General features: G+C 48.9%; 1 protein-coding gene across 2 annotated transcripts; it reads right to left on the bottom strand.

Moving 5' to 3' along the window:
- CNGA3 (cyclic nucleotide gated channel subunit alpha 3) lies at window positions 1-27,747 on the bottom strand. Of its 2 annotated transcripts, XM_059407816.1 has the most exons (8): window positions 27,662-27,747; window positions 19,475-19,588; window positions 17,033-17,212; window positions 13,818-13,868; window positions 7,719-7,787; window positions 6,335-6,442; window positions 4,523-4,629; window positions 1-1,539 (listed from the first exon to the last, which is right to left on the bottom strand). In XM_059407816.1, the coding sequence occupies exons 1-8, from the start codon at window positions 27,745-27,747 to the stop codon at window positions 128-130; spliced, it is 2,127 nt and encodes a 708-aa protein (XP_059263799.1). In that variant the 3' UTR covers window positions 1-127. The 2 variants fall into 2 exon arrangements, with proteins under 2 accessions (XP_059263799.1, XP_059263800.1); XM_059407817.1 differs by lacking the exons at window positions 7,719-7,787; window positions 13,818-13,868 and adding an exon at window positions 11,214-11,222.

Below are 27,747 nucleotides of genomic sequence, written 5' to 3' on the forward strand. Positions count from 1 at the left end.
CCACATGGCTCGCAAAGGGGAGGGAGAACAGAAATGCAGCCTTGCTGAGTCCTGGGCCATTCAGCCGCCGCCACAGGGCATCACGCCAATGGCAGATTCTGGGAAGCAGGACATGGACCTCTGCCTTTCACTGTTGTTTGGTCTCTGTTTTCTCAGCCTCCCCAGGAGTGGCCCCATCAGCCAGAGGGTCACTCGTGCCAATCTTCACCTGGCTTTCCAGGTGAGTGAGACGTTGTTTCACTTTCATCTGAGTGGCGTTGTACTCGGCCAGGAGCCGTGCAAACCTGGTCTGCAGGGTATCTAGGGAGGACTCCAGGTGCTCCACCTTCTCCTCAATATCCTTGGGGTCTGCCCCAGCCCTGGCCACGTCCTCATCAATCAGGTTGTCCTTCATCAGGATCTGCCGTCCCTTCTCCTCCAGGGCCTTCTTGGCCTCTGGGTATTCGGTGAGAGCCTCCATCAGATCATCCTTGGAAAGGCAGAACAGGTCCGAGTAGCCAATGCTCCTGATATTGGCTGTCCTGCGGTTCCCTGACTTGCTCCCCTTGATGTTCAGGATGCTGATCTCCCCAAAGTAACTCCCATCACTGAGGACCACAAACTGGGTGATCCCGTCATCAGCCACCACAGCCAGCTTGCCCTCCTTGATGATGTACATCTCCCTCCCAATGTCCCCCTTCTTACAGATGTAATCCCCTGGGCTGAACACTGCAGGCCGCAGCTTGAGCACAAGTTCTACCAGCAGCCCTGCCTCACAGTCTTGGAAGATGCGGACCTTCTTCAGAGTGTCCAGGTGCACGTTGATGGCAATCTCGGCCTTCAGTTTGTCTGGGAGACTCTTGAGCACCTCCTTCTCATCCACCGTCTTCTTGTTGGCCCACAGGTAGTCAAACCACCGGATCACCCGAGTCTCCAAGTCCTTGGTCACCTTGCGGAATTGCATATACTGCTTGATAGAGTCAATCTTGGCCTGGAATTCAGCCCGTGAAGCATTCATGTTCGAGATCATGGAGCCCACATTGCCAACAATGGTGGCAAAAATCAAGACGCCCACCAGGAAGTCTATGACAACAAACAGATATTCCTCATCTTTCACAGGGGGTGGGGTCTCCCCGATGGTGGTCAGGGTCAAGGTGGACCAATAGAGACTATAGATGTACTTCCTGGAGAGGCGTCCATACTCTGGGTTTGAGATGTTTGGGTAGACCCAGGAATCTGTCCCAAAACCAATGAACTTGGAAATGGCAAAGTAGATGCAGGCATTCCAATGGATGATGACGAGGATGTACAAGACCAAGTTCCCGATCCTGAACAAATTGGGGTAGTTGGTCCTCGTCTCTGTGCGGTTGAAGAACTCAAAGAGCCGGGCAAACTTCAGGAGGCGGTTGAACCTCAGTTCTGGGTAGTTTATGCCCAACTTAAAATAAGCCAGGTCTGTGGGGACCAGGGATAATATGTCCAGTTTGAAGTGCACAGTCTTTGTGTAATGCTTCCACAGTCTCGGGGCATCCTTGACCATTAAGCCTTGTTCAAGGAAGCCTGAGGAAAAAGATGGAGGTCACTTGGGCATTAAAGTGGCTGCCTTTTGTGTGTGTGTGTGTGTGTGTGACCGTGGCCCACAGAAAAATATTTTACACTGTAACTAAAGAAGACATAGTTATACATACATGACAGAAACAATTTCAAAAGCCACACTTACCTCTTACTATGAAAATGCACTCTGATATTTTCTCATCTAGGATGTTCCAACCTGTCTTATTCAATTAAAAATGTAGATTAATTGGGTAAATGTGAATGGGAACTGCTGTTCGAAGATACCAAGGAATGATTATTACATTTTTAAAAGATAAACAGATGTGTTAAATATATATATTTACATTTGTTTACATAATCTCTACACCCAGTGTGGGGCTTAAACCCACGACTCCAAGATCAAGAGCCTCACGTTCTTCTGAGTGAGCCAGCCAGGAGACCCTGGACATTATATTTGTAAAATGCATCCTTTAAAGTTAGAGATACATATTAAAGTGGTCGCTGTCTGAGATTGGCTTTAAACTACTCCACAAGAAAAGGGCATGGACACGGAGAGATGAAACGTTAGCAAAATGTTGGTCACTGCTGAAGCTGGGAGAAGGTACATGGGGATTTGTAACACGACTGTCTCTGACTTGATATTTGTTTGAAAATATTAATGATAAAAATTGTAGAAGCACATGGCCCTTCAAACTGCCTTCACCAGCCACCAATGGGGCATGACCCCCCTTTTAAAAACGTTGCCTATGGGGACACCTGGGTGGCTCAGTTGGTTAAGCAGCTGCCTTCAGCTCAGATCTGATCCCAGCGTCCTGGAATCGAGTCCCACATCAGGCTGCTTGCTTGGCAGGGAGCCTGCTTCTCCCTCTGCCTCTGCCTGCCATTCTGTCTGCCTGTGCTCGCTCTCGCTCCTCTCTCTCTGACAAATAAATAAATAAAATCTTTTTTTTAAAAAATTGCCTATGGAAGCAGTAACTCTCCTTTGGGGCTGCACCTTACTGTCATCCCAATGGCTCTGAAAACCTTTGCAGCATTCAGACTGGTCTGGTCTGGAGCTGAGCTGGGTGTGGAAGACTCAGGAGGTGTTATTACTGCTAAACTCAGTCAAGTAACCTGAGACTTTCATTCTTCTTTTTCTTCTCTTTTCTTTTCTTTCAAACATGCACAAAAGTAGAGATATGAAGAATGTCTTTTAGATTTTGGTAAGCATCAGACTCATACTGAGGGTTCTGTGAAACCCAGAGTCTGGGCTGTCCCCACCGTTGGTCCCATAGGTCTGGGGTCTACTTCTAACAAGGTCTGGGTGATGCTGCTGCTGATCCAGGGCCACAATTTGAGGGCTAGACAGAGGCCAGACTACCCCTTTTGTGAAAAGCAAACATCAAGTTTGTGATCACATGGTAGGGACACCCTGCCTCCCAGGCCCCAATTCCCTGTTTCATTCTTTAGTTACCTTTGTGTTTATTGAGTGCCTAGATCATTCCACAGCACTCCTATGCCATGGGGCTCCTCCCTACTTCCTTAATAACATCCTCTCTCAATTCTGAAGACTTTTTCCTCTTTTGAGTATGACCCATGGCCACTTGGCTTCTGTGCTTAACTGCTTTCCCCACAAGGCTTCCTGCTAAATCTTAGATTGCCAGCGATAGCACCCAAGCACAGAAAGGGGTGGGATCCCTGTCTAAGTGGGGGTATCTTCTCCCACTGAAGCTTGGTTGAAACAGGGATAGCTGGCTCCATGAGTCAGGCCCCCCAGTGGAGCTCTCATGTCTCAGTAGGCTTATGTCACCACAAAGTGGCAGAACACCGGGGCTGACTAAGTTACTCATGCAACCTTCAAGCTGCATACCTGAGGTCTTCTTCCTCTTCTTTTTTTTTTTTTCTTAAAGACTTATTTATTTGTTTAAGAGAGGGAGAGCACGCACAAGCAGGGGGAGCAGCAGGCAGAGCAAGGAGCCTGATGCAGAACTCGATCCCAGGACCCTGAGACCACATCACGACCTGAGCCGAAATCAAGAGTCAGATGCTTAACCGTCTGAGCTGCCCAGGTGCTCCAGAGGTCTTCTAAATTATGATGCTGAGCACTGAGTGGAAGCAGGGGGTGCTGGTCTGGCCCTGCCGGGTAGTGACTGCAGACTTTGGGCCAGTCACTCCAGCATCTCTGGGCCTCAGCTTCTGAAGATGGAGATAATCATGCCTGTGCTTCCTGTCACATGCAGAAGATCTCGTGAGAAACCAAGAGGTGCTTGAAATGCTTTCTACGCCGGGAAGTCACATGGAGGCTTGCGGCTGTGATGTGGTGCTGTTCTTTACAGCGACAGCTATGGAATGGTTTTCAGTTCAAAAAGCTTGAAAGTGACAAGACAGGCCCTTGCCGGCTGATGGGACATCTTTGTGCAGATTAGAAAAAGGTGCCCCAAGGATACATAGCTTGGACCCTCAGACATGGGGGGTTAATTTAGCCGTCACTTGAAACCAGAGGTGATCTGAGGGAAGTCATCATGCACCTGGGCCCTCCTTCTGATTTTATGCCTCCATACATCTAAAACCACGTTGTAACCTGTCCTGGATCTTCCGGCTGTCCAGGAAAAGGAGCTCCAAGATTGAGGGATACTGAACTGTCGCTGCAAGAGGGGTCCTTTGATAGATGACAGTTTGGCCTTCTTATTTCAAGAAGTGATACAAATGAGGCCCAGAGAGACGACTTGATTTGCTCAAGGTCCCACAGGTCGTTGGGACAGCAGGGACCAGAACTCTGGTATCCTGACCTCTGCTAAAAGGCCACTATAGGGGGAACCATAAGGCAGTACCACACCCTCACTGTTGGGGCTTCCCTAGACCCGCCTGGGCTCTCATGGACATGGGGAGGTAACGCCTACCACTCTGGATCTCCTGAACCTGCAGCCAGTCCCCACGGTCCCCCTCCTGAGGCATGAGGTGGGTCTGTGGCCTAGTCCCCAGAGAAGTCCCTGGGCCTGGCCCCACTCACCTGTCCGGGCTCGCACCAGCATATCCAAGCCGTAGAGGACGTCGGACAAGTAGTCCAGGACCAGCCACAGCATCACGTGCTCGGACTGCAGCTCGTCGAAACAGGCCCTAGGCAAGAGAGGAAAGGAGTGCGCATGTCCCGGGCCAGTCCCAAGCAGGCACCAGCTCTGGGCTGAGCACGGCAGTGTTCAGCCTGGTATCAGCCCTGCCGGCAGGGTTTGTTCCCCAGCGTTACCATCCCAGGCTCTGACGAGGAGACCCAGCTCTGAGCAACTTGCTGCCCCAAAGAGAGAGCCCTGTGGCCTCTTGACAGTGAGCTCTGGGATCCCAGGAGTGGGCAGTTCTTCCAGGCCTCACTGATGGAGTCGCTGATGGGGGCAGAGACAGAGCACCTGCCCCCTCTGGGGTCAGATGCCAACAAACTAGAGGAATTTCTCAGAAATTCACAGCTGAACAAGCCAGTAAATATTTTCTGCTTTCTAGGTCCGTATGCTTACTATTTCTCATACAGAAAGTACCCCTCAAATATGCTCTTGACCTCAAAAAAGCAGCAGCTGGTGCCTGTGTCCCCATCAGCAACCTGAGCCCCCTGCTGCCTCAGAATCGCAGCTTCTCCAGGACCCCCTGCTCGCACAGGAGCAGCTCGCTCACATAGGAGCTGCCCCAAGTTCTCTCCCTTCTCACGCCCACACTTCTTCTCAGAAGAGCAGGAGATCCCCCCACGTTGCTCAGAGAATCCCGAAAGCCCCCACTTACACTCAGAGAGTAGCTTGTCTTCTCCCCAGCCCCACAGAAGCAGCTGCTGTCTGTCTTGCCGACTTGCTCAGGATTGCCCCTGGAGTCCCGCTGCCTTGCCTGCACCTCCCCATCCACCTCCCAAAGAGCAGCAGCTCAACCTACATCCTTGTCCTGCATCCTCATCCTGAACCCTGTCACTTACTCTCAGAGAGTAGTCACTCACCCCTTGTCCTGCCCTGAAGCTTACTTGGAAAAAGCTCCAAAGTCTCCTGTGTACTTCTGGAAGAGCAGTGGCTTGCCCTTCTGTCCTCCAACTGCTTGCTCAAGAACCTTGCCAAACCCCTGCCCCCTCAGAAGAGTAGCCTCCCCCCAACCTCCAGAGCACCCAAAGCCTCAGCCACTGTGGAAGGGCAGCTGCTCACCCCCACACGCCTGTCTCACAGGCTTGCACAGGAAGGCTCCAAAGCCCAGCACTTAGGAAGCATGGCTCTTGTCCCTGCATTCTTGCCCTGTGCCTTCCTCAGGCCACACAGACTCCCACCAACCCCATCAGAGGTGAGACAAGGGATCCCTACATCTCTCTCCTACAGACTCTCTCAGAAATGCCCCAAAGGCCCTGCCTGTCCACGGAGAGCAGCGGCCTACCCTGCATCTCCGGCCTGCAGCTTGCTCAGGGATGCTCAAAGGTCCTGTTTGGCCTCAGAAGAGCATAGCTCCCCAATACCCCCCATCCTGTCGGCTGCTCAGGAATGCCCAATCTCCACCCACTTCCCCTCAGAAGAGTAGCTACTCGACCCTGCAATTTCCTCCTACAGCTGGATTAAGACTATTCCAAGGTGACAGGACACTTGCTGTCCATAGCCAGCACAGGTCCTCACCAGTGGTTCAGAGAACTCTTGAAGATGGTCCTCTTTCAGAAGTGGGGACACACAGCTGGATGGTGTCTGTGTGGGGCCTGGAACCCCAGCCCCCTGACTGGGACCCAGAGCTCTGTCTTGAGGCCTGACTGCCCTCACCTTTCCTGGCCCCTCCACCCTTCTCCCCTCCTAGTGTGGAGACCCTGCCCACTGCCTACCTGCACACCAGCAGACACCAGTTGTAGAAGACAGGCAGGGCAATGATAGTCAACCAGTTGTAGTACATGTTGCTGGAGGGATCCACCACTATGCTGTCCTTCTTGTTTCTGGAAACACCGACACACAAACAATGCAGTGTGTTGAAAGATCGCAGCACTGGACAGTCTTAGAAATCTTGTTTAGCTTACAGACCATAGGGCAACTGTAGGCTAAACTCAAGGGACGTCCTGTCAGTATCAGGGGCTCACATGGGGGTGTCCCTGCATGGGGGGGCAGGCTGGGAGAGGGCAGACTCTGGAAGTCCTTCCTTCCTAGCTCAGCTCCTCAGGAAGCCACAGCTGACAATAAAATGACGGTGATGACACTCCCATGTACCCATGGTATCACCTATGTCCTTCAGGATGTTGGGAAGAAATTACAGCATGGTAATGCTGGAACTGTTTGGGGGCGCTCTGTGGAAATGCTGATTCCCAGGGCCCACCCAGAACCCTTCCAGGGCCAGGGCTGGAGATGTGCATTTAGACACTGCCCAGAGGTTCCGAAGTAGCTCCTCTTGGGACAGCATTTGGGAGCTAAATGAATTTGTGCACGTGATCTAAAGACTCATGTCCAAGGGCTTGGATCCTGCCTCTCTGTCAAAATCAACTCACCTGGGAATCCTCTAGGTTATATGGACCAACACTGAAGGAAGCAATAGTTTAGGATGCTTTCTGTTTTTATTTTCAGGATTATCTAAGGATTAGAGTTTATAGGTAGCACTGGAGATTCTCCTTTTCCTTTGGGTCCATGAGCCTCGTCCCCCATCCTGTATGCCCTACAAGCTGGCCCCAGATTGCAGGGCTGCTCCCATGCCCCAGGGGAGACCTCGGGATGCTTTCTTTCTTTGCCTTGCCTCACCAGGTGCAAGATCAGCAGCTCACTGACAGGGCTTTGGAATGTTCCTGATGCACATCACTGCTGGGTTTGGAGTGAAGTTTGAGAATATAGTATTTCCTAGTGCCCAGGAGTAGGCCTCAGCTTACCCCGACTGTACAGACAGACGAACAGAATGTAGGGTGGTAGTGCACAGGGGCAGGCTCACAGGGACAGCCCCTGATTGCTCACCCAAGGCTGCAGACAGTCCTCTCCACCTATAATCCCCCTCTGGGCGCTCAGAGCCCGGGCAGGACTCTCCCTGCAGAGTTTCTTTCACACCATCTCAGGAAGCCCAAGCCCCACCTGGGACCAACTCTGCTCGGCAGCGCTAAGCAGCCCCTCTCCAGGGCCGACACCAGGGCCTGGCGACCTGGTTCTCAGACTCCCAGGACCCGGGTGGGAGGTGGGAGGGGGCCCAGGCCTGACCTCTGCACCCCCTCACTGGAGGCAGGTCTTCTCAGTACTTACTCCTCTTGTTTTGTGGAGTTTTTCTCTTTCTCTTCCTTTTTCTCCTTCTCCTCCTTTTTCGCCTTGTCACTGGATGATACAGGGGGACATTGAGCAATGTCGTAGGCCAAGGACACTACTGCCACAGTGGAGAGGGTGGGCAGCAGTCACAGGAGGAGAGGGTGCGGTGTAGGAAATGGAGACTTGTGGCTCACGGGGATGAAACGAGGTTACTGATTTTATCGCGATTTCTACTCCCGAGGTTAAAGCATACACTGTACACGTTACAGTATGCATCAAGTTCTAGGCTAACGGTCTACAGTTTCTGACCGACTTTCATGAGTCCCTAGGAAGTCACAAAGAGCTTGAGACCAGAGACCTTTTGAGGTAACAGGAAAGGAACCCACATCCACACATGGTGGGCGGAAAAGTCCCCCAGAGTTTCGAAGTCACATGTAAGGTTCTTCGTCCTGAAGGGAGGGGTATGGCTTGTTGGCTGTTCTCAAAACCCACCTGTGTATCAAATGAAAGCCTGGTCCTTGATGAGGAAGCCAGGGAGGAAAAGGGAAGCAAAATACGCACAGGCAGTGGCAAATCTTAGAGTCGCCTGAGGCAAAGGCCACCATGTTCGGACACCTATCCGGATGGTGGCAGATGGTGAGGCACCTGTCCACATCTGCAGGGAGGTCCTGTGAGGGCAGGTGTCTCCCGAACACATGGCTTTACTCTGCTTCCTCTCCTTTATGGCATATCTTTATGCTTTAGCGCTGTTAAAAAGGTTGTCCGTTCATAGTCACACCAGGTCTGGAAGGCAGGCATTACTGCCCAGGGAACCATTGAAGAAACCAAGTGGAAAGGTAAAAGACCCTGTCCGCCTCTGGGGAACCCACCAGAATCACCCACAGACCCTTCGGATCCCCTATTCCACATCCTGAAGGAAGGCCCAGGGTTAAGAAATAAGCACTCACTGAAAAAGCCCAATTCACTCTACACAGCACGACCTAAGGGAATAGTCAAAGACGCGTGCAAACACGCGCACAGGAAGATAACCCTCCACTGTTTCTAACAGTGAGCAGCACAAGCCATCTAACCCCACAACAGGAGGAGATTCGTCCAGAGTGGAACTCTACGAGGCCCCTCAAAATGATGTTGTGGAAGAGTATTGGCGACACGGAAAAACTTTTCTAATATTTTGCCAAGTTAAAAGCAGACTGTGAAAACAGCACAGAATAATAGTTGTGGGAGCTTTCTATTGCTGCCAGAACAAACTCACTGGTTATTGGCTTAAAACAATCCACACTTCAGATCTGTAGGTCGGAAGTCTGGTCTGGGTCTCCCTGTCCTGAAATTGAGGGCTTGGCAGGGGTGTGATCCTTTCTGAGGATTCTAGGAGAGACTCTGTTTCCCGTTTATTTGGATTGTTAGTGGAATTTAATTCCTTGCTGTAATTCGATCCTCTTTTTCCTGCTGGCTGTAAGCCAAGGGCATCCTCAGTGTTTAGAGGCTCTTGCGACCTTGGTTTCTGGTGCCATTCTTCTGTGTTCAAAGCCAGCAACAGCAGGTGAAGACCTTCTCAAGATGCCCATCTCTCTGGTTCTCTGCAGCTGGAAAGCTTCTCTACTTTTAAGGATTTTTTTTTTTTTTATTAGACCGGGCCCACCTTGATAATCCAGCATAAGCTCAGGCTCCTGAAATTTAATCACATCTGCAAAGTCCCTGTTGCTGTGTGAGGTAACGTAGTCACAGGAGGTGAGGATTAAGGCTGGGACTTTTGAGGGAGCCATTATGCCCCCTACCACAGTCTGTTCCTCAGCCCCCAAAGATATATATCCACCCCAAGGGCTAAATGAATTCACCCTCATTCCAAGACACCCCCCCCCAACAAGTTTCACCCCATGATAGTATCAACTCAGAGTCCAAAAGTCTTCTCAGCTGAAAAGTGCCAAATCTTATCATCTAAACCAGAGTCTCATGACTCTGGGTGTGAGCCCCTCTCCTTGTGAACCTGTGAGACTAAAACAAACCATCTGCTCCAAAGATACCGTGGGAGGGCAGGTATAGGATATCAGTTCTAGATAGTTCAGTTCAAAAAGGGAGAAGACCAGAGGACGAGAGAGTTACTGGTCCCAAGTGATAAAATCCAATGGGGCACCGCCATTCTGTCTCAAGGCCTGAGAATAATCCTCTGTGGTTTTCAAGCCTCTACCGTCTGGGCTCAAGGCTCTGCCCTCCGAGCAATCGTTTCTTCCTCCTGAAAGGGAGCACCTGTCTATTTGTAGCTTAATATTCTAATCAACCTGTTTCCTGCATCTAGAATTTAGGGGTCCCACAGTCTGCCTCCATTTCTGCCCCTTCTGGTCTAAGCTGGCAGTGTTTTCTGCTGGTAGGAAATCTTCCAGAACATTTGAGGTAAATGTTTATCAGAGGGATTCACTGGGCTAGACAAGTGGCTCATCCACAGATCTGTCTGAGAAATCCCTTCTCTATTTTTGGCTTCTGTGGGCATGCAGGCAGAGGGGAGCTGTGAGTCACACCCTTAATCTCTTCAGGGAATCCTTTGTTCACTACTCAGTACTTTTGATCTTTCTGAGGTAATAGCAAAAGGTTGCTCTGCCACACCCTCAATTTTTTCTCAAAGCACGATTTCCTGACAGTTTTTAAAATTTAGTATCTTTTGCTTTTGCGTAGGCTGCGAATTTCCAAAATCATGAAGTTCCATTTCCTTCTTGTTTACAATTCTTTCCTCTGTATCTCTTTCCTTTCGGGTTTTACCATAAGCAGCAAGAAGTCACCAGGCTGGACCTTCAACACCTTTGGTTGGAAATACCCTCAGCTAAACATCCAAGCTCATTGCCTGTAATTTCTACATTCCACCCTTCCTGCAGGTGTGGGACATAATTGCACTACGCTTCCTGCCACTGTAAAGCAAGAGTCCCCTTTCTCCTGTTTCCAAAAGCCTGCTCATTTTTTTGCGAGTCCTCACCAGCTGCGTCCTTAAAGTCTTGGGTCCCTACTAATAGTCCATTTATAACCATCCAAACAACAAGGTGCTTGAGCAATTTAGGTTTTCTCTGTAATGCTCCTCATTTCTTCCAAGCCCTCACTGGTAGTCTTTAATATCCATATTTCTACCACCAACTTATTCGAAGCGATCTATACTTTTTTTTTTTCTTTTTTAGTTATGCTCCTCAGGATTCTTCTGGAGCCTGCTCGGAAGCCACTCCCACATTGTTCAGTATTTGCTTCAGCGGTAGCCCCATCCTGGTAATCAAAAGTTGCCTTACTAGTTTTCTATTGCTGCCATAACAAATTATGACGAACATAGAGGCTTAAAACAACCCACATGTGTTATCTTATAATTCTGTAGATCAGAAGTCTGGTGTAAGTCTGACTGGACAAAATTCAAGGGGCGGGCAAGTTGAGCTTCTTTTTGGAGGCCCTGGGGCAGAATCTGTTTCCTGCACACCAGGGTTGTTGGCAGTGTTCCTTTTCTTAAAGCTGTAGGACCAAAGTAACGTGTTCTTGCTGCTGAAAGCGGAGGGCTGGCCAGCTTTGTGAGGCTGCTGTATGCCTTGCCTTGTGTCCCCCTTTCTCCTTCTTCAAAGCCAGCAGTTACCTTCTCACTTTGAAAATCCTCTTCCTTCTCCTTCCATCTCATCTTGTGGACCCACTCTTTCCCCCTTTCCGCTTTTTAGGACTCCTGTGATTACACTGGGCCCACTTGATAATCCAGGATAATCTCCAAGGTCTTCAAATTTCATCACACTTGCAAAGTCCACTTTGCCATATAAAGTAATCTCTCCACAGGTTCCGGAGATTAGGATGTAGCCATCTTTAGAGAGGTGGTGGTGAAATTGTTCTGCCTACCTTGCTACTCAGTATTTATTGGGCACTTACTATGTACTAGGCACTTTCCTAAGCACTGCAAATGGATTCACATATTTAGTCTTCACACAACTCTGTAAGAGTGTGTGAGACATTAATACAAACCCTAATTTACAAGTCAGGAAACTGATGCACAGAGAGGTCAGGTAACTTGCCCAAGGTCACAAAGCTCTTTGTGGCTGAATTGGGATACAAATGAGCTTAACTGGTATATATGTACATTGATAATATTATATTAGAGAGATGATATATATTGATCACAATATGTATCTATATATGTAACTATGTATAATTCTAATAAAAATTATATATTCTGTATAATAATTATAGAATATACAAGTATATACCTTACATATTTTATATAACATATTCTTTATTCCTATCTATCTATCTATCTGTTCAGTAAATATAGAAAACGTGGAGGGATATTTCCCAACATGTTAAGAGGGGTCCTCTCTGATAATGGGATTCCACTACTAAAATGAAGTATATTTTTGGAGGGTGTATGCTCATGGATGTTTTTCTGTGTTTTCCAAGTTTTTGAAAGTGAGTACATGGATAAACTGAATAAAAATTTAAAAATTATTAACTTGTTAGAAGAGTAAGAATGGCCACTGCGTCTTAATGCCAAGAAACCAGCAGAGGGCGCTGCCCACAAGCTTATCAGGCAGCTCAGCTCTGCCAGAGTTTACCACCAGGCGAGAATGAGAAGGCTGGAGGTTATAGGACTTGGCTTTTCCCCTGCTTATCAACCTGCTGTGGGCCTATGAAAGACCCAGCGCCATCCAACCACATCCCTGAACCCACCCAGCACCGCCCTATACAGAGCCGTAAAACAACGCCAGTTTGGGCTAGGAGCCGTTTGCTCCAGGAGAGAGAAAAATGATTCAGGAGCCATGGGGCTAGCAGTCACAGCGCCATGACTTGCTAGAAACATGGTGGAAGAATGGGGAAGGATGTCCATGGGAATTATTTCTGTGCCCAGATGGTCCCATTTTGGGACAGTCCCCAATTTTGTCCCTCAATCCTCGGCCTGCTGTGTGGATCCAGGATTCACACCCAACTCCAAAGATTTCTAAGAGCCTGATTCAGCCAACACTATCTCCCTCCATCCTCGCCTACATCCCAGCCCCAGAACAGAGAAGGCTAGAGAACCGCAGCACCTCTGTCCATGGTTACCAGAGCCTTGGGCCTTTCTCCAACTGCAGGACCCAACACTGGGGATTCCAGGGTGTTTAATATCAAGTTTGGCTTTAGATCAAGCACATATCAAATAGCTGCTGTTTCGCAGATTAAATAATTTCATTTATCTTGTATTTGATTCTCTGGATTGGAGATCTACATTTATGCAAACAAAATGCATTTAGGTTTCATGGAGGGAAATGGGAAAAACTTCCATCCAAGGAACAAAGGGAAATAAGAAAAAAGCCTTGACACATTTCTCTTTCAAATGGAAGTCAGGAAATCTAGATTTCTTGCTGATATTGATGGTTTCCCCCACTAAGCTCCAAATGAGACTTCCTCCAGTGCCTTTCCCCATGGTTCTCCATCAAGAAGGCTGGAGAATGGTGCACAGACACACACACGCGCGCACTAACACGAAGGTATGATCACACACACGCATACACCCTCCCTGGACTCCTGAGGGGCACTTGCCAGAATCACACCTCAAACTGATCTGCCAAATCAGCATCTGGTGAGAAAAAGTAATTACAGCAGGTCAGCATTTCGAGAGGCTATCCTCTGGAACTATTTACATTCCCTCTTCCTACTGTCCTGATCACACCCCCCCAGGTTGGCCCAGATTAGCCTTAGGACAAGAGCATTTTACTGGGCACCCTGGAACTTGAGGTTGGAGAATGGAAAGCACATTCTCATCATGAAGGAGGATATCCACAGCTCTGTAAAGGAACTCAGAGACTGTACCCTCAAATCTGTAGCGAGAGAGGAAGTCAAGGCTTAAAACATTTATGCAATTCAACCCCTCCACATTATAGACAGGAAAAGTGAGGAAAGGACAGAGCATGACTTGCTCCAAGAAGTCGTACGGACCAGGTCCCTTCCCCATTTGTCCACAGGATGAAAGGAAGAGGGGTCTAGTCTAGTGGTGTTCTGGGAGGGTGGGAAGTGGACGCGTTTAAGCAAGGGTGGCGGAGCTGGGGCACCTACTGGGAGGAAGGCGGCCGGTGGGACCAGGGAAGGCGAGGGGCTCTGCTGGGGAGCAGAGGTACTCACTCCTCTGAGTTGTTGCAGGTGTTGGTGTTGTTTCTGGCCAGGGGCCAGCCACTGCAGGGAAGTAAAGAGAATGCAGCATGGGAATCTGAGCTCAGCGCCAACCGCTGGGGGCCATCCGCCCCGGGTGGTTATTCCAGTACCTGCATCCCCAGTCCCCTGGTTCTTTCCACACAGCTTGAAGCACCCGGAACAAAAACTTTTGGTGACTGGTTGGCTCTAGTAATGCCTTATGGGAAGAAAGGATGAACTTTTGGCTGAACTGAATCTTCTGAATAAGTGAGAGTTGCTTTGTGAGTCCCACCCAAACCTGACCTCGCGGTCCCCTCAGTTTCATTCAGTTCAACCCCATGCCAGGCAGTGTACCAGGAGCCACTGGGGACCCAGACATGAATCTGAGGGGCACCTGCCCTGGTGAGGTGAGGAGGGCTGAGCGCCTTCAGAATGCACAAGGCAGCAGCAACCTGCTCACTCATCTGCGCGGGCGGGGCTCTCAGAAGGCACCCTCCCTGCGCCTTGAAAACGCAGTCACAGCAGCTGCTTCCGACTTGCAGAGCAAAAAATAGACCATGGGCGGAACTGTCCCAGTTTTGAGTCTATCCTGCCCTGGGCCCTTGTCCCCACATTAATCTTAACACTTCCTGGCCTGCCAGTCCTGATCTACATGAGAACTGGGTAGAGAGTAGAGGCTGGTTTTGCACCCAGCTGCACTTTTATTTAAGGCTGAGTCACACAGTCCTTCCTGGTGGTCTCTAGGAAAAGGCATTATCTCCTAGAGCTCAATTGCTCACACACACGTTTGTGACACAGCTGGTTTAAGAAAGCCAGCGTGGCCTCACAGCTGCCTGTCTGTCGTCCCTGTAGACCATTCACAGAGGACAGCCAGGACCAAAGTCGTGGCCGGTGATACTCCTGCCTGGCTCTCAGGGAGCCTCTTCTCTTCTGTGATACTGAACATAGAGCCAAATGCCTTTCTGTACTTTTGCTCACCTCTGCTCAATTCTTCCTTCCTCTCACCGTTCAGGATGTGGCTCTAACTGCTTGTTTGGGGAGAGGTTCTGATCATCGGAAAGTCTCCCAAAGAATTTTGCAACCCATGTGAAATTGGAAAAGAAAGTGTAGCTCCCTGCAGTGCAGTGGCCCGTGTTCACCACATCTCTGTGTCTGGGGGTTTCTTAAGGCCAAACCAACAGAATAACCAAGACCAGTCTTTGCATACTTTCTGCTTTCCCAAAGGGTTTTGCCTGGAAAATCCCAAGTCTTCCTCCCCCTAGGAAGCCTCCCTGATTGATCAGCCGTCATTCTGCACCATCGCATGTACCTACCTACTCTGAATCCTTGGATGAGTGACCAGACACCTGAGGTACAGTTGGGACCTGGCTCTGAGAGGGTCCTAGCCCAACCCTTTGCTCATCTGGTAACATTGGGAAAGGGACAAAGAGGCCAAGGTTCATCTTCATTAGGCTAAGCTTGTCGAGAAGACAATTTGATCAAGTTAGCAAAGGAAGTCTTTGCTTGCCCACCAGGAACTGAACCAGTCTGCCTAGCTTGGTAGAAAACCTCTCTCCCGTCCCCCTCCTCTGCCTTCTTTTCTTCCTTATCTGCCATCCCTCCTTTCTTTCTGGTTCAGCAGCCAAGAGCACGTAGGCCTTACTGTCACGGAGCTCCCTCTCGGTCTAGGATGCCTGGCCCTGGGTACCTGGGATGGCCTGGCACACCTCCCCACCAGCACTCAGGCCCTCCACCATCTCTTCCCAAGCCCAGAACGCCAAGGGTTTGTGGTCCAAACCCAGGTGAAAACATGAGCCCGAGAATGCCCGGCCTTTGTATCTTAGCCGGCAATTTTCATGCCCTTCCTGGTAGGGAGACTAAAGGTGGCTGTCCTAGAGTGGTTGCTAGCAAGATATTTCCTTGAACTCTCACATTTCCTCTTAAATGTGCTTGTATATTTTGCAATCTAGTGCATAATCTATAATAAACCTATGACACAAACATACAAACATGGAAGAAAAATAGAAGCACCAGAAAGATCCATCTTGCTTCCTCTGAGGCTGCATGACCTTCCCTCCCCAGGGGCCCTGGGATGCCTGTTTGAGTTGCTCACACCTGAGCCCTTCTTCAGCTCATTTGACACAAAAACACGCAGGATTTGCTCTAGTAATTATATGGGGACCATCTGTTCTGCTACAACCGTGCTTGTTTTCACCTTTGCACCTTATAAATCTTGGCATTACCTAGAGAATTCAGCCAAAAGACCTTCCTAAGGCCCCTTTTTCAGAAAGCAGATTCTGAGCAAGAGGCTTCCTGTCTGAGAGGCTCCAAGGTGGTCAGCCTCCATCTCTATATCTTACCTCTCCTCTCCTCCTCGCCAATTGCCCAGAGCATCCTAAAGAGACCTTCTGCTGCTCAGTGTCCCTGGATTCAACCTGAGGTGGCCCAGTGGTCTCCCTGCTGACCACAGGCTGGGGAGACTTCCCCAAAACAAGAGAGGAGGGGAGGCAGCAGCTGTGTGTGTGGGGTGTGGGGGTTGGGGGTGAAGTCAGCACCTGCAGATTTCTCTCAAATATCAGTACCAGCCACAGCCCCCAGTCAGGCGGTGGGCCATGCACAAAGTTGCTCAGAGCCTTTGCTCTGCAGACCCTTCTCCTACCAAAAGCAAACACTCTCCCCATGCCCCACCCTACCCCTACCTACACTCCCCACCCCCTGGTTCCTATCCTGATCTGAGATACGGACGCCTCCTCTTGAACATTCTGACTAAGCTGCAAGACTTTCCTCCCAGAAGACTATGTAAACCTAAGCATAGAATTGTGGGTACCATTTAGGTACTCCCAAGATTTATGGATTAAAGTCCTTGGCTTTTAGTAAGGTGGGTCAGAGTGCAATCTAGAATGAGGGTCCTTTGATGGAGAGAGGTGTGGGGGGGCAGCATCCCCAGATGCGTTTGAGAGCACAGACTCTAGGATGCGCTGGAGTGCAGGATCAAATGACACTGGGGATTCTGGTGAAAGGGTTTCCTCTCCTGCAGTCCTTCTTGGACTCAGGGCTGCGACTGGTAAAGCATGCAGGATTCCCCCACCCCAGACACCATCTTCAAGGTCCAGGTCACGAGGCTGGTGCCCCAGGCCCCCCACATAGTAGATCTAGCGGCAGGAGCGAAGCGGTGCCTTCTGCACCCCCCTGTGTAGTGCCGGTGGCTCATCCCTTTGGTTCCTTACCCTCTTCCTCTGTCTGGTGGCTCCTGGCTGCCTGTATTTGACTGGGCATTGCTTTCTTGGCTGGACACCTCCTTTAGCTCAGCTCCGCGGAAACGCTCCAGGAATGAGTCCGTTCTCTGGGCCTCGTGGTGTACGTGCCTGGTGGCCCATGCTCGCAGTGAGATGATCAGGCGAGACATCCTGGAAGGACATGGACAGGCAGCCAGTGCAGAGAGGAAGGAGACGGAAAGCCCCTCTTTTCCTGGCCTGGGGTGGAAGCAGGGATGACTGGCAGGTCATGGGTACTGGGGGCCCCGGGCTCAGGTGTGCATCTCCACTCTCCTGGGGACTTAGTCCCTTCTCCTCCATCACCTGCAGTCTGGAACAGAGCTAAAGGGGCATTGTCTTCATTATAACTTTGTCCTTTTAACACTTGGGCTCTGCCAAGACAGGATCCTTCAAATGGGGCATCAGAAGCCTTTCTGCTTATCATTTCTTTTGTAGAGCTCTTTGTTATGACTGGTAAGCATAGGAATAGAAAAGAATCTAATCTGCAAATGGTGATAAAATTCAGAACAAGGTTGAAAGGAACAAATGCCCACCTCCAATTTAGATTCTTTCCCTAGCCCTTGTCTTATTTGTTATACAGACTCTTGTTCCCTCCCCAGGCTTGTGCATAAGCTTCTTTGCAAGTTGCCTTGACCCGTCTCCTAGAGCCAGGCCCTGCCGGACCACAAGCACCTGAGACCAGTCAGCCCATGTCCCCAGAGCCCTATCTTAGCTTCAGCTTTCCATGAGAAGCTCTCCCTCAGCCCTGCCTGTTGTCTCCCCTGTCTCTTCCAAAGGGGAATGAGAAGAGAGCCTGACCTCTGTTTCTTGGTATCTGGTTGCCCTGACTTGGCACCAATGGGTGCACACCCGTGTTCTCAATCAAATGAGTTCTGAGCAACCTAGAACGAGGTCATGAGCTGTTGCATGCCTTCACCCTAATCACACACTTGGGAACTTTGCCTAGGAGAGTGAGTTAGAGCAAAAAGACAGTCCACGCCCAGAGATGTTGACAGCTGCGGCTGCAGACAGACGTGGAGATGCCTGCCCAGCCCAGCCCAGCCTCCCTGCTCTGGACACTCCTCCCGTCCCCATCCTCCCTCTGCTGAGGGGCTGGAACCAAGATCCTTCTCCCCACTCCAGTTTAGCCGACAGGTCCAGGAATGGACAAGACACCCACAGAAAGTCACTCAAGCCTCTGAACTAAAAACCACTCCAAGTTGGGGTTGGGTGTTTGAACTCAGGATTGTATAGCAAAAGCCATTTGCAGCCTATGCCTGCTGATGTGTGAACAGAGAAAGCCAGAAACAGAGGAGACATGCAGGAAAAAAAAAAATCACAAAGATCATGACACTCCAGGAGAAAATGAAAGGGAAAGGACAGGTGCCACACCCCCGCCCCCAACTCCCCTCTCATGAGCCCCCATTGGCTCCCCTTCCATGAGGTGGTTGATCTGAGCTTACACCAGCCTCCTGCCTCGGCCCTCCCCCAGGCCTTTCAATATCATCTGGTGTGAAGGTGTCCTTGTAATCAGTGAGCCTTCAGACAGCATTTTATTAGTAAGACGAAAACACCAGAAATCTTGGAAATGCCCAGCCACAAGGGGCTACTGAAAGAAACGTTCCTCCACAATTAAATATATGAAGAATAACTAGAGGAATTAATTTTTGCAATAATCTTAAGCAAAAACTGTAGAACACATGACTATATAAATCTACAGCATTGGTTAAAAAAAAATGGTGGAAAGAAATAATCCCCACGTTTGTGGAGCACCTGTTGTGAGTGAGCACTTGGCTCTGATGTGGGCTTCACGTTGTTTGATGCATGAGATCAGTTGTCCAGATGAGATCTGGAAAGGTAAGATGACTTCTTCAAGGTGGCACAGCTCTCGAAGCCCGAGTGCAGATGTCATCGGCTCAGAGCCGGGACCATCTTTCTAATCCTTTCACAAGGACGTGAGCCGGGAAGTCTAGACAGGCACCCAAGAGGGCCTGCCAGAGGCTACCTCAGACAGTGGCCCCTAGGGCCATCTGCGCACCACTGAGGTCCACGAGGGCTCTCCTGCGGCTGGCTGGTCTCGTTTCTCAATTCTTCTCGGAACCCCTCCTGGTTGGCTTTTTTCTAAATTCTTCCAGACTTGAGCAAGTACCTCAATATCACTTTATATGAAAGCAATTTCAGATAACAGCAGTTTTTCTTACATTTTTTTCTCAGCTCAGAATGCTTGACCTGAGAGGATATTCCTCAGGGGTAGACTTCTGACTGCTCTTCTGTCCCTTTTTCTTCTTGAAATCTTCAGCTCCACCTCCACCACCGCCCCCCACCTCCAGCCCCCACTTCTTCCTGAAACTCATCTACATTCTTCCTGCCTCAGTCTCCCTCTTCCCAAGGTGAGCCCTGAGCCTGGTCGGTTACCTGGCGGGCCCCTGGCTGGTGTAGGAGCTTCGCCTAGACTCTGCCAGTCCTCTGGTCTCCATGGCGATCTCCTGCTGCAGTTCTGACGAAGTCTCCTCGCTCGGCAAGTGGACCCTACGAAATCAAATATGCAGCAGGCTAAATTGATTTCAAGCTCATCCCCTCCTGGACACACTCAGGGATGAGCTGGCCAGATGTCCTGCTTAATGAGGAAAGCCACTGGCCCTGGTCTTCACTCTGTCAGTCCATGCTCCAGCAGGATCCAGCAGATCCCAGCTTTTAGGATAGATGTGGTCTTTCCTTTACAGAAAGCCTGACCCCAGAAGGCAGCTTGTCCAGCCACAGCCCGTGGACTTAAGGGGGCAGGACGGCAGCACATGATCCTCATCCGTGCGCCGGGTGGGTGTGTCCCAGGGCCGGGCCCGCCATTGGGAGCCATAGCAGCTGTCTCTACACTGTGATTCCAGAGCAAGAATCCTGGTTCAAACACAACTCTGTATACTGAAATCCTATCTGCTAAGGCCAGACTGTGTGTATGTCACAATACTCCCTGGGCATGCATGTACTTAGTGCTCAGCCGGCAGCCTTCCCAGGAATGCTTTCGGTATTTGGTTAAGAGGGGTGTCCTGGAATATTGAATGGAAATGGCATGGGCCTCCATGCGCATTTGTAACAGTGCTTTTGCATAAAAATACATTTCCACTGTGCCCTTTTGTCAAACCCTAACCTCTGTCCCCTGCAGTGGGGGACTGAGCAAGTGACCTCACCTGCCCAATTTGGGGCAAAAAGCGTGAGCACAAATAGGACACGAGCCCACAGCAGAACCCTGGTGTTTGTTGAACTGCCCAGAATAAGACCAATGTGTTTGGGCATATTTTCCTTTCGTTCCCTGTCTTTTAAAATCTCCTAGGGCTGAAAATTTGATCAGCTTGATTAAAAGCCATCCAGGCATTGGCCCCTAGGGATTTACACTTCATTCTATGAGTCTTGAAGAGCCCAGGCAGAACAAATTAATTCCATCACGTGACCTATTCCAACCTAATCAGCCTTCTTAACAAGGTGGCAACACAGTTGACGAAGTAAGCAATAATTAATGTCAGGAAGAAGCTCTCTATTTCTCCTCGGTGAGGAATTAGAAGGCAGAGTCCTGAATCCCAGCCTCCAATCTGCTGACTCCTTTTTCTACAATACCCCCATCATCTCCAGCTGCAGGGTGCTCCCTTCTGTCCCGTGGCCCAGCCTGGCCATCTTTGTAGCGTGTTCTTCCTTCCCTCAGCTTCCTCAGACCAAGGCGACGTGTGTGTGTGTGTGTGTGTGTGTGTGTGTGTGTGCGCGCGCACGCGCTAGAACCACACAGAGGCAGGCTACTTCATCTTCTCCATGGCTACCTTCATGGAGATGAGACATGAAGGGACAGCTCTCACACCTGTGCCACATCTGTTTTTGCAGGCTGGAACCTCCCGCTCACCCAGCCATGCCTCATCAGGTTCAAGGCTCTTCCCAGTCATGGTCATGCTCCTGTGAGCAGGTTCCTGCATTCCTGCCTGGCTGGGCATGGAGACAAAGCCCATTGTGCTGTTACTGGACCCCAAGCCAGAGGTCATTGCAGGTTTGTGAGTTTGTGTGCTTTTGGTGTCCCCATGGGCAACTACCATCAGCCAAAACCCAAAATCCCATAATATGGGCTGCTGCTAAGCCAGAAGGTCCTATCTTGTGCATGTACAATTGATTTGTTGGAAGTAAGTTCTGAACAGTTCCATTGATCTGAGCCGCTTGATATTTTGGGACCCTTGGGCTCCATGTAGCCTTTTCTCCCAACTTATCTCGTTCACATGCAATACACAAACCATAGGCCACTTATTGACTGTTTACTGTATGCCAGACACATAGATCTTACCATTTAATCCACATAACCACCCAATAAGAGAGAAAACTCAGGTTCTGAGAGGTTAGGTTAAATAACTTCCCCAAGATCATATGGTCAAGTAGCAAAGCCAAGGTTTGAATATCATTCCATCCTATGTCAAAGCCTGCTTTCATCCACTCTTATGAAGCTACTCTCTGTATTTTCACATATGGCACCAATTAAAGCAGGACTGAGCCCTGTGGCATACCACTAGAGACATGGCTCTGGTCCACCAGGTTATACAATGTGGGCATGGCTCTTTATTTTCAAAACCGTCTAATTGAATTCTCTCTCTCTAAACCTAAAATACCACTCATATTTTTTTGTCCTTAGACACATGGGAAACCCTGCCAGAGGTCTTGCTCTAGTTAGGAAGCTCTGATCCCCTTGCCCTTCTAATAATCTGCATACTACAAAGGTGAAATGCACATTCCAAGGCACCCAGGGCAGTCCCTGGTGGAGGGAGAGTGGGACGAGTGAGTGAGTCCATATCTCTAGTCCCTCCCTAGCAGCTGCCACATGGTGGGGTTAGGTGTACAGCAACCGACAGCTTGGGCTGCAGCTCTGTCCCTGTATGTGTGCCTGGAAAATCTGGAGGCAATCCCAAGGGTGAAGGTGTTCTGTCCCCACCAGCAGCTCCTCAGAGAGCTCTAGGCACCAAGGAGTCGGCCCAGCATTTCTGCCCAGCCTGCTTTCTGTTAATTACATGAGGGCACATCCTGAAAACAGATTTATTTGCATTAGTAGCAAAGGAATCAATGACATCAGAGCTGATGAGGATGTGAGGAGAGCAAAACCCACCCCAGATTCCAAACCAGGCCTGTTCTTGGCAGCAGTGAGGGCTCCCATGTGGGGGCTGGATCTAGGACACTTGCTTGAAGGGTGGTGGCAGAGTGGGGAGCTGGGAGGCCTGTTAGCTAGGTGTTCTGTGGGCAGCTCACTTACCCTCGTTTCGTAGTCTTCAAAAAGGAACTAAATGAAAAATTGGTGATTTTGTATCGACTTAAGTATTGTTCAAACAGCCAAGTCCAGAAAAGGCACATTTCACCATGAAGAGTAGGGAAAGCCTTCTAGAAAGTAAGTTCAAGGGACCCAAAGGGGTCTTTTCTTCTTGACATGTCTCCCCACTCGTTTTTTTTGTGTTTTTTTTTTTTTTAGATTTTATTTGTTTATTTGACAGACAGAGATCACAAGTAGACAGAGAGGCAGGCAGAGAGAGAGAGAGAGGGAAGCAGGGCCCCCGCTGAACAGAGAGCCCCATGTGGGACTCGATTCCAGGACCCCGGGATCATGACCCGAACTGAAGGCAGCGGCTTAACCCACTGAGCCACCCAGGTGCCCTCCCACTTGTTTTTTGATGCTTGAAATTCTCTGATGTCTTATAGCTCCTGAGTCTCCACCCTCGTTCAAAGCATGGGGTTATTTAAATAGCCAATCCACTTAGTTATTCCTCAGAGAAACTGATTTTACCAAGCAGATGGAAGAGGAGATGAGAAGAGAGAATAGCCAGATGTCTGAGGTGACACTTTGAGTCCCTGAGGACACACAGGTACTGAGAAAAAGGCAACCAATGGATGAATGGGGGATCCAGAACCTCCCAGAGATATACAGAAGCAGGAGAAGCCGGGGGCCAGGCCCCATCCTGCCAGAGCTGGTGAAAGGGTCTCGGGCAAGGGACTTGATGGGGCCTTGTCCCAGGACAGTCCAGAAACTACCCTCCCATTTGCGGATGTCGACTGTAGGCAGCAATGACGGCGATGATGACCTCGCAGGAAGGCATCTCTGGGAAGTTGGCGATTAGTGAGAACAAGAGCCGCCAGCAAAACACAATGATGGGACTGTTTTGAAAGAAAAGGTAATTTTCAACTTGTGATGTTCATCTTCTAAGTTTTCTTACAAAGAGGAATGTCCTGTCTGTGAGGTAAATGTTTCCCTTGTCACTGGGAGAAGATGGGGATGCTCATCAGAGCTACAGCATGTTATCAGCTTTTGTACTTGGTGGAGCACCTGGTGAAGATGATACTTTGTTTTTCTTTTCCTCCTCTCCAGCCCTGAGGAACTGCAATGACCCACATGCACTGCCATTGGCCACTTGTGACCAGGGAATTGAAGTGAGTGCATTTTTGTCTTCGGTCCTGGGGAAGCAGCCTGAAAATGGTGTTCTTTGGTGATAATTGCTTTGGGCTCTGCTCAGAGAGCAGCACAAAAAAGGCTTCTCTTCGGTAGGACACAAACCCCTATGCCCCAAAGCTCGCCTAAAATAGCTACACCAGGAGATAGATTTGAGATTTGAGGTACCCTTGGTCCTCATGGTAATTCTCTGTTGCAGATTCTGAAGTATTTCCCTACTGCATTATCTTTTCAAATATGCCAGACTTCTCTTAAATAATCAACTCAACTGAACAGATCTAAATAGAAAAGGAAAATTCAAGACATTTTTATTTCTGGTATTTTCAGTGTTTTGACTTTGTTGTTCAAATGAAACATTTTCATCCTTCCTTATGGTTTGTCTCTAGGAAAGTGATCCCAATAATTTAAAAAAGGAGAAACAGAAACCTGCCTCTCCAGTTTGGTGAAAGATTTGGGGACAAGGATGTTTCAGGGAATGGGGCCATAATAGCTCCTCCCTCCTGGGGGCATTGGGCAAAGGGTCACAGTGACATACAGGTTCCCAGTACAGTTTCTTGATATCATTGAGAACACAGAATGATTAGTATTTAAGGAAAAACACAATTAAATCTCCCAAAAGCTTTCTAAAAGGATTTGATTCTTTAAAATTATTTTTTAAAAGTTTATTTCTTTAAGTAATCTCTACACCCAACATGGGGCTCGAACTCATGACCCTGAGGTCAAGAATCATGCGTTCTACCAACTGAGCCAGCCAGGTGCTCCTAAAACAGTTTGAATTTTAAAGCAAGGATCTATAGTTTGTTCAAACACCATTTCCTCCCCTAAAATAGTGATTTGAAACTTTAAAATTTTTATGTTTACATGCCAGAGTCCCTGTTCAAATGACTCTTACAGGAAAAACTAGTCTGTGTTTAGACAGACGATAGGCTGCTGGGAAGCAGAGGAGGGGCCTGGACCCAGCCTCTGGCCCAAGGCTGTTCCACCCTCCAGCCTGAGAACACATGCTCAATCCTTGGTAATGCCAAGGAACCCATTCTAGAAACTTCCATCTGTTAACTCAGTCCTGCCTCCATGAGATAAAGCAAACATCTGCCTCATGAAGGAAGCGTTATTTTTCTCTCTCCTTTTAAAATCTCCATACTGTCTCCATGCGATTCTGTATTAATCTGTCAACAAGCTTTTACCACAGGAGTGGTTGGGCAAGGCCCCAAGTGAGGCTCAGTGAGACCAGACTAGTGGTTAGCCTGAGGAAGCATGACTTGGTCACAGGCAGGAAATGGCCAGATCCAGATGTCAGGACAGCTGGAGCTGTCTGAGGTCAGAGGAGAAGAGGGCTTCCAGCTTGGAATACCAGAGAAGGCCCACAGGAGGGGGACTCATTTCCAAGACTGACAGCACTGACTGAACATTTTTTACACAGGAGGGACTGTGCTGAGAGCACTGACCTGTTCTAACCTCACTACAGCCCTGAGAGGTCAGTACTAGTCCACTAAGCAGGTGAGGAAAGTGCAGTCCGGAGAAGCTGCACCACTTTTCAGAGCTGGTCAGTTGCAGAGCCAATATTCAAACTCAGCTAGCCTGACCCTGAGCCTGTTAAGTCATCACATGGGTCGCAGAATGGGAGATAGGAGGGAGAATGAAGGACTTTTCCCACACCCATGAAGATGGTAAACAGCATTTTTAAAGGACATCAATTCAGAGCCCCTGACTGTGTGGCTGACCCAGCCTCTGAGTGTGCACAAACCCAGCATGAGCCCCCAGAGGCCCATCGCTGGGGTCCATGTGGCTTAAATCGAGCTAGCAATTTATTTTGCAAAGGCTCATCTTCCAGGAGACACATTGAGCTCTCCTGAACAGCCCATGCCTCCAGCTGGGCTTGTAGGCCGCTAGTTGAGGCAGAGCCAGGACAAATCAGGCAGAGGTGGACCATGGCAGTGTCGGGTCAAGCTGGTATTCTGGGCAGGAGCCCCAGCCCGTTAACTGGGCCTGCTTATTCTTGAGTATCTAACCATAAAAGCCAGATGGAGACCCTGTTGTTCTCAGCCCCAGGGAACCTAGAAGGTCCATGAGATGATCTGATGATGTCCCCCACAAGACAAAGGGAGCAATGGGGGAGAGGTCCATTCTGCTTCAAATTCTTCTTGACCTTAATGGTTTCTGTCCTTCTCCCATTGGGCCCAAGGTCCCAGGAACCCAGTGCTGCCCAAGGAGCTTCACTTTACTGCTGTGCCCCATGCTTGGACCTGTTCTCCCCTCCACTCCAGTCATCTTTGAACACCCAGCCCCAAGAGGTTAATTAGCACAGATGTGAAAAAGAAGCTATTCATGCATACCAAAGTTTTAATAGCAGATATCTGTCCTAAGAGTGTTCTTTTTTTTTCTTTTAAATTAGGGGCAATGACTTAACCTAAAGGAGTAAGTCTCCAGTGGTGAGACACTGGTATTGACAGTAGGCCAGTTAGGAAGGAGAAATTTGAGCAGAATGAGAACTTGTTTTAAAATCTAATTTTTTTTAATTTCTTTTCAGTGTAACAGTATTCATTGTTTTTGCACCACACCCAGTGCTCCATGCAATGCGTGCACTCCTTAATACCCACCACCTGGCTCCCCCAATCTCCCACCCCCTGGCCCTTCAAAGCCCTCAGGTTGTTTTTCAGAGTCCATAGTCTCTCATGGTTCACCTCCCCTTCCAGTTTCCCTCAACTCCCTTCTCCTCTCTATCTCCCCATGTCTTCCATGTTATTTGTTATGCTCCACAAATAAGTGAAACCATATGATAATTGACTCTCTCTGCTTGACTTATTTCACTCAGCATAATCTCTTCCAGTCCCATCCATGTTGCTACAAAAGTTGGGTATTCATCCTTTCTGATGGAGGCATAATACTCCATAGTGTATATGGACCACATCTTCCTTATCCAGAATGAGAACTTCTGATGGCTCTGAGTCATATAAAAAATCCCTGGGGCTCCAACACTATGTTAAAATGGTTGGAGGCAATTAATAGCTATTGGGATGCTCTGAGACATTCCTCCCTTTGCCGGAATCCCCAAAGGTGGGGTTCTAGGACTACATGAATTCGTAGTGACAGGGACTCAATCTCTTTGGAAATTATTATCCATCACTCATGAGCAGAGTTACTAAGGAGTAGGACCAAGAATCTACACAGAAAAAACCAAATGTGCATCTGAAAGAAGTGATATACATTAGTAACAGAGGAGAAATGGTGGATGAAGGCCCAGCACCAAGGATGTGAATACTGATGGACTGTCTTTGCAGTTTATGGTCATTGGATAATATGCAGTTCTCATGGGAGGGAGAAGTTTTCATGGGAGGGAGAAGGTTTAAGTGTTATATATATAGGACAACAATAACACAAATTTTGGAAATAAAGTTTCTCATGGTTCAATTCAATCAACTCATTGAGAATTTAAGAAACATAAAAATGTAAGTCCATTTGCACCAAATAGGTACACTCCCACTTCCTCACCCTTGTGCCAGGAGCTTGGAAAAGATGCTGCTCCATTTTGCAGTTGAAGAAACTGAGGAATGGAGAAATTATGTGGGTTTTCCCCAGTCTACTAGTAAGCCATGAAGAGGGCTAGAAGTAGAACTTAAGGCCAAGATTTCCTTATGGCTGCCTGTGTGGGGATGTCATTGATGGGGCTAATGGCTTTACTGGTAAGGCACATCCCACTCCCTGCAGACCATGAGCATAGCATGAATACTGCCCTTCCACTGAAGGCGAGGGACAGGGCATCTGATTTGTACTCATCCCTAGTGCCCAGGACAATGACTGGTGCACAGAGTCCAATAAATGTCTGAAGTATATATGGGAAAGTATGCCAGTTTGGAGAAGTTTTTATAATAAAAGTTAATTTGCTCCATTTGAATCTTCAGTTTATTACCTTTTAGAAGTTACATAATCTTTTGAGCCTCATTTTCTACCTCTCTAAAATGAGAATAAAAACTACTTCAATGGGTTGTGAGGCTTAGGTGAGATGAAGTAAGTGAAGTCAGAAGGAGCACTGTGAATAGCCCGCACCCTTCAACCTGCTGTTTGCTACAGGCTAAGGCATTCTTTACCCCACAGTCTAGATCAGCTATGGGAACAACTCATTTTGTGGGCATGCAATGGAAAGCCCATCTTACCTGCTGAGGCCATTTTCAACATGGTTGAGATCTCTGTCCATGGTCCTTACCGCAGGGTGGGAGAATTGGGTGTTAATCTTGGCCAT

This window comes from Mustela nigripes, chromosome 7 (genome assembly GCF_022355385.1).
Source record: "Mustela nigripes isolate SB6536 chromosome 7, MUSNIG.SB6536, whole genome shotgun sequence".
Taxonomy (NCBI): Eukaryota; Metazoa; Chordata; class Mammalia; order Carnivora; family Mustelidae; genus Mustela; species Mustela nigripes.

Coding starts and splice junctions, on each gene's coding strand:
- CNGA3 (XM_059407816.1), bottom strand. CDS start 27,747: ATGGCCAAGATTAACACCCAATTCTCCCACCCTGCGGTAAGGACCATG. Junction 7,788..13,817: donor ACCTGCAACAACTCAGAGGA/GTGAGTACCTCT, acceptor TGTATCATCCAG/TGACAAGGCGAAAAAGGAGG. Junction 4,630..6,334: donor TGGTGTCTGCTGGTGTGCAG/GTAGGCAGTGGG, acceptor TCTCTTGCCTAG/GGCCTGTTTCGACGAGCTGC.